The 6,535-nt window shown below is 43.2% G+C and overlaps 1 protein-coding gene across 1 annotated transcript; it reads right to left on the minus strand.

The window, feature by feature from the left end:
• Positions 1–4,597: 4,597 nt before the first annotated feature.
• LOC149222488 (uncharacterized) lies at positions 4,598–6,267 on the minus strand. Its single transcript, XM_089387610.1, has 2 exons — positions 5,927–6,267; positions 4,598–5,441 (listed from the first exon to the last, which is right to left on the minus strand). The coding sequence occupies exons 1-2, from the start codon at positions 6,265–6,267 to the stop codon at positions 4,598–4,600; spliced, it is 1,185 nt and encodes a 394-aa protein (XP_089243736.1).
• Between the last annotated feature and the right edge of the window lie 268 nt (positions 6,268–6,535).

Raw genomic sequence — 6,535 nt, forward strand, 5'->3', positions numbered from 1 at the left:
AATTCGACCTCTTCTATGGCCCATGCCTTCCAAACAGCTTCCAGAAATACGACCTACAAGGAATGACCACAATGTCCCGCTCCAAGCTCTGAAATGGAAGTAAACACCACTCCAAATATTTCCTCTAAGCTCCATGACAAAGCTCAACCTCAAGGACTGATACTCTACCCACCAAATGAGCTCCCACACATTGCCTCTACGCTAGCTTAGGTAGTGCGAAAGCCACATTGCCAAGCCGGAAGCTCAATCAGCTTCCAAACTCTCCTAGATGTTGACAATCCTCCCTAGCCTCCTCTCCAGAAAATCCCATGTCAAATATCCATTGCTAAGCACCACCAATGTACTTGACCTCCTCTCCACTGCGTCCCCTAGTAATACAAACAACTTGGAAGGGAATGCTAGTACTAGGAATCACAATGTGATCCTCCTACTGAAGAAATGAAGAAAACCTTCCTAGGGTGGCACTCAAAGTCCCTCGAAGAAAGGGTGAGTTATTTTCATAAAGAACTTGTGCTAAACAGCTAGTGACTCGGCTGAGCAGCTCGAGCAACCAAAGAGAAATCGATATACTGCTATAAGATGAATGAAATGAGGAGAGGTACCTTCCTTATATAGGTTTCGTGAAGCACTTTTCCCTCCAATTTTACCTCCATCATGGGCCCTCACTTAGCCACCTACATGCAAAACTTAACCACCTTCATGCAAACCGAACTAGGAAGTGTGTCTTTCCCTAGTGTGGGTGGCCCCCATGTGTAATTTAACCACAACAAAATAAATTCTCCTAAGTATAATCTCCTAATAAAAATCGAATGGGCCCCATCACCTCCAAAATCGGCCCCAAAATATAGAAATTAATCATGTTCCAAAATAATATAGGAAGGGACATTACACAACATCACATTGTGACAAAGAATTAATTATTATTATTTATTTTTAATAATAATAATTATTATGTAAAAATGAATTAATTATTAATATTAATATTTTATTAATTAATATTATTATTATTATTTAATAATAATTAATTCATTAACTATTTTTTTCCCTGGGGAGAAATATCGTAATTTCCATTATCTGTTGAAAATTACATGTTGTAGATGCCCAAAGGCATATGCAAATACTGTGACCTTAGTCAGCTGTTATAGTACCAAGAAGGTTATATGTAGACCTAGTAGGGTGTGCTGTACAACTATGATATTACATAACCAAAATGTCACCTGTGGGTGATGGTTGTTCAGGAGCTCGAAGGTGCTAATTACAAATATTGAAAAACTGTATAAAATAGACAAAAAGTGCTGTAGATCTTAGGGGCTATCCGCCCGCCGAAGTTCCCGGTCTATGTATGGCCTGTGAAAGTACTGGTAGACTCTTTCCGGAGTATGTTTAGTGATCAGCCATTCTCCTCGAGGACGATGCGTTGCCTCTTTCGAAATCTTGTCCGCCCTTTCATTACGCTCCCTGTAGATGTGAGAGCATGAAATATGATCAAAATGTGTTTTTAAAAAAACAATATCATCCATAATAGTTCTTAGAGAAAATGCATGGCATGTAGTTGTATTGTTAAACCAATTTATGACATTTTTGGAGTCCCCATATATTTGGATATGTCTGCATTGTTTGAGAATGGCAAAATAAATCAAGTGTCGAAGGGAGATCAGCTCTGCATAATTATTTGTGCCCTTGCCCAATCCCATGCAAATCCGAAAGAAATGTGTGTCTGATAGATGGAATATTATGCCTCCCCCACAACCTTGAGCTTGTGTCGCCCCATCAAAATAGGCCCAGGGCCGAGATTTATGGATCTGTTCCTGGTTAATGATCCTGGGTCTGTTGATGTGCTCTTCAACTGGGATTTCCTCATAACCCAAGCTAATTTTAGGTGGGATCAGGGCCCAATTTATAAGCCTGTCTCGGAATATGATGCTGTTGTGACCCAACCAAATGTGCCAAGAGACCAGAAGTGGCAGGTTTCTAATTTTTGGATCATTTTCTTCTCCCCACTAGTTGTCCCAGGCACTTGGGATATCCGCACCATGCCAGTTTTGGTTAATGTTGAGAGTATGCAATACTTATGTCCATAGCAGCTTTGATGTAGGACAAGTGAGGAATAAGTGTTGATTCGATTCCTCCTCTTGATGGCAGAGTACACACCAAGTAGGTCCTATGTAAGCCCTTTTCCTTAGATTAATTCTTGTGGGAGTTTTATCCTCAAGAATATTCCACATTAATAATCTTGTGCGCGGGGGAGCTTTCAACTTCCAAAGGTGATTCCACCAACTCTTTAGTCTGTCTGGTTTTGCCTTTGCTTGAATGAGATCATATCCTTGCTTGGATGAGTAATGACCCTTTTTGGAAAGACCCCAAATTAGTTCATCCTCCTCTTCATTTAGTCAAACATGGGATTCTGATAGAGCTTGTATATAATTTTTCCACGGTCTTTCCCATTGAAGCGGGATATTCCACTCCGCACCAGAGTGCCATGCTTGTAGAAGAAAAGTAGTGTTTCTGTGGTCTCCAAGTTTCGAAATGTATAGGATTCCCAAGTTGTTGAGGAGTGTGATCAATTATGGTGGTAGTTGATATACATTCCCACTGCCGATCTAGGGATCAATCCCACTGCGCACTGATGCACCATTTCCAATTTTCCAGATAAGACCTCTTTTGATAATGGGCAGGGTGTTTAGAATGGCCCTCCAAATGACTGAAATACCTTTTCTATTCCAATAGGGACGCCTTATCCAATCAATAATGGAGCTGGGCCAGATATATTTGTGGCAGATTACCTCTGACCAGAGACTCTTGTGTTTTAGGAGTAGTTCCACCCTTGCTCAGTAGCCAGTGCTTGTGTGAAAGCCAAAAGCTGCTTTAATCCCCTCCCTCCCCATTTTTTGGGTAGTGCAATTTTGCTCCATTTAACCCAGGCATACGGCTTCCCCTCCTTTTGTCCCTTCCACAAGAAATGGCTGCAAAATTTTTGGATTCTGTTAAGAATCCCCATGGGGATCCATGCCAAGGAAATCCAAAACATAGGGGTAGCTTCTAATACTGCTTTGATAAGTATCAGTGTTCCTGCCCTGGAAAGGAAGCGATGACTCCAGATGTTTATTCTTTTCTCCACTTTTGTAATGAACTAGACCCAATCAGCTAGTTTGTAGCCATCCGCTTTGAGTCCAAAGCCCAGGTACTTCAGTCCAACCTGCAGATCCAATATCTGATAGGGAAAATTTTGTAGTGAGAGTTGTATTTCTTGGTGGGAGCATTATGAGAAGGATATAGAGGACTTTTCCCTATTGATTTCCATCCTTGTAGCAATACTGAAAAGCTTTACTGAATCTTTTAGAGTAATGATATCCTGTACACTCCCATTTAGGAATATGAGTATGTCATCCACGAAGAGAAGATGGGTCAAAAGAAAATGATCAGTAATCTTCAATCCCTGAGTCTCCCAGATCGCTTCTCCGAATCTATCAACTTACTCAGGCCTTCCATGACAAGGAGGAACAATAGAGGGAATAATTGGAAACCCTGCCTTATTCCCCTTTCCGCCTGAAAGGATAGGGAGGCTGACCCATTGATGAGAATTGCAAAAGATACAAATGTAATACAGCCCATGATCCAACTAATGAACTCCAGAGGGAAGCCCAGATGAGTGAGAATCATTCTTAGGTATAGCCAGCTTACTTTATCAAAGGCTTTTGATAAGTCTATTTTAAGAGCCATTCCTTTGAGATTTCTCAATTGGATAGAGTGGAGGGCTTCCTGGGTAGAGCCAATGGCTTCATGAATGTGTCTGTTGTGTAGGAAAGCAAATTTTTCTTGAGAGATGTGGTCAGATAGTATAGGCTTGATATGGCTGGCTATAATCTTGGCTATGATTTTGTATAGGCAATTGCAGAGTAAGATAGGGTGGAAGTCATGGAAGGAGGAGGGGGAGTTGGTTTTTGGAATGAGGGATATGTAGGTGGAGTTAAGGGGGGCATATATGCGACCAAGAGTCTGAATTTCTTCAATTACTCCAAGCAGGTCCGGGCCAACTATGTCTAAGAAAGTAATATAAAATTCCATAGGCCAACCATCCAGGCTTGCTCTTTTGTCTCTCTTGAACCATTTTAGAGTGCTTTCGAGTTCCCCCATGGAGACAGGTTTGATGAGATCGTTGATGCCATCTAGATCCAAGAAGCTAGGAAAGTGACCAGCAAGATTGATGATTTCAGGCAGAGAGGGGGCAGTGGGGGCTTTAAATAGTCGCTTGAAATGGGCAATTCCTAGCTGGGCAAGCTGAGAGTGAGTGGAGGCCAATCCCTCCTGTTCCATGGGCATCTTCCAAATGGTGTTATTGGCTTTCCTTCCATTTGCAAAATTGTGGAAAAATTTTGTATTTCCATCTCCTGCTTGCAGCCAAATTTCTCTGCTTCTGAGCCTCCATAATTCTTCCCTATCCAGAAGGATCTTGGATCTCTGGGATTCCAATTCCACAAGGTGGAGCTTTGCTTCATTGGATGAGTAGCCAAGCCCATTTTCATTAGTTAAGGAGGCCAACTGATCTTCAATGTCCACCAAAGATTGTTCATCCCTCTCTTTTTTTTTCTTGGACTAGTCAATGGTTAATCTCTTGAGCTGATTTAGGGTTCGTGCAGAAATCTATGGCCTTCCTCTGATCTCTGAGGGGAGGCTGTGCTTGCCAGAAATCCGAGACCAATTTGACATAGTCTGGGTCTTTTAAATATGATGAATTAAATTTGAAAGGGGCCCAAGGTTTCCTAGAAGGACCGGTCACTTCCAGGTAGATGGGGGAATGGTCTGATATGCCTCCTGAGCCAACCCATTGCCTGTATAGGGCTAGGGTTCGGAGGAGCTCTTCATGTATAAGAAATCTGTCTAGCCTTCTTCCAAGGGCAGCATCACCAGTATGTCTGTTATGCCATGTGGGAATTTTATTGTTCATGGGGACATCAATAAGCCCATATAGGTCTAGGAGGGAACTCAGCTGGTCTGAGAGAGAGTCAATCTGAGAGTGATGACCCCAGGATTCCTCATTCCCAATGGAAAAATTTAGGTCTCCCCCGATGATGGTGGAACAATTGATCAATGAGTTATCCAGTAAGGATTGCCAAAATGCAAGTCTATTTTGGTTGGGGGTGTAGATATTCATGATTCGGATATGTTTGCCTAAATCAGCAGTAAGAATGTCCATGCCCAAGAAGCCCATGCCACCCCAAGAAGATATCACTTTGATGGATTTAGGGTTTATACCCATGGCAAGACCCCCAGATCTACCCACAACATCCAGGCCTTGAAAGTGCCAACCAGGAAGAAGAGAATGTAGAATTTTAATGATCTGATCGAAGGGTCTTAGGGTTTCTTGAAGGAATAAAATGTCACAGGGGGATCGGTTCAAGAGACGCTTAAGAGCCAATTTTTTCTTAGGGTTGGCTAATCCCCTGCAGTTGAATGAAATCCAAATCATTAGGGAACATATTCAAAGGGCTCAGGTGCTCTAAGTGCCCTTTCAATAGTGGTCTGACGACCCTGCGCCACATCAGCCACCGCAGATTTGATGGCTTTTGCAAGCTTGGAAGGTCTACCTCTGGAGGGTTTAGTCTCTGCAGATTGAGGGGGTATACCAAGGCCAAGCAGGGGGATGCAATTCAATGGACGGGATCGAAGGTTGTAAGAGTGCGGACCTGATGCAGAGGGGGAGGAAGATGGTTGAAGGAGGGGGTTAAGTGCAAGAAGGGACGGAGGGGTAGTCGAGAAGATGGGGGAGGGAGGTTCAAAACCACAGTTAATGGGGGGTAGTGGACTCATAAAAAATTCAGAGTGGGACACAAGAGATTGCAAAGATGAATGTAAATTATTGTAATGATGAGCAGAGGAATAGGAAAGAGGATCATTACCCGATGTAGGAGCAACATCCACCACAGACCGAGATCGAGACAGTGGAGGGGATGTAGATGGTATCCTTGGAGTACTGGTTTGCTGTGCAGTGACTCCATCCGCTTCCTTAGAGTGATCCTGACCTGAGGGCTGCTCGTCCACATTCGGTTCTTCAGACAGTCGGTGTTTCACACCCCTTACATTCTCCTGTGTGGAAGTAGAGAGAAAAGGACAATCCTTATACAGATGCCCCACCTTGTGGCATCTTCGGCAATGGAAGGGCACTCCTTCGTAGTCCAGCTTTTGGCGGCATGATAAATGCCTCCAATGTAGTGTTATTTTCTCCTCTAGCCCCTCCCTCATATCTAGATGAACAAGGATTCTTGCCATTGTCATAATCCTAGATTTTTCGAAAGACTGGTCATGTTCTAGATAAGTCCCTAGAGCATCTGCTATTCACTTGAATACAGGAGGGGTCCAAAATTGCATTGGGAGGCCCAGTTGGTGAACCCAGATCGGCCTTGCACCCATCTGTTCGCGCTCTGGGTCGAATAGGGGATCCCATCTCTTTAGCAGTACTGGCGCCAGCTCAATGTGCCAGAAACAAGAGAGGATCCAATCCGTGTATTCTTCCTTGTGAAACCTAAGGGCAAACCAA

The sequence above is a fragment of the Pinus tabuliformis genome, chromosome Q, assembly GCF_031772625.1.
Source record: "Pinus tabuliformis cultivar Carrire ecotype Pingquan chromosome Q, CPIR1, whole genome shotgun sequence".
In the NCBI taxonomy this organism is placed as follows: Eukaryota; Viridiplantae; Streptophyta; class Pinopsida; order Pinales; family Pinaceae; genus Pinus; species Pinus tabuliformis.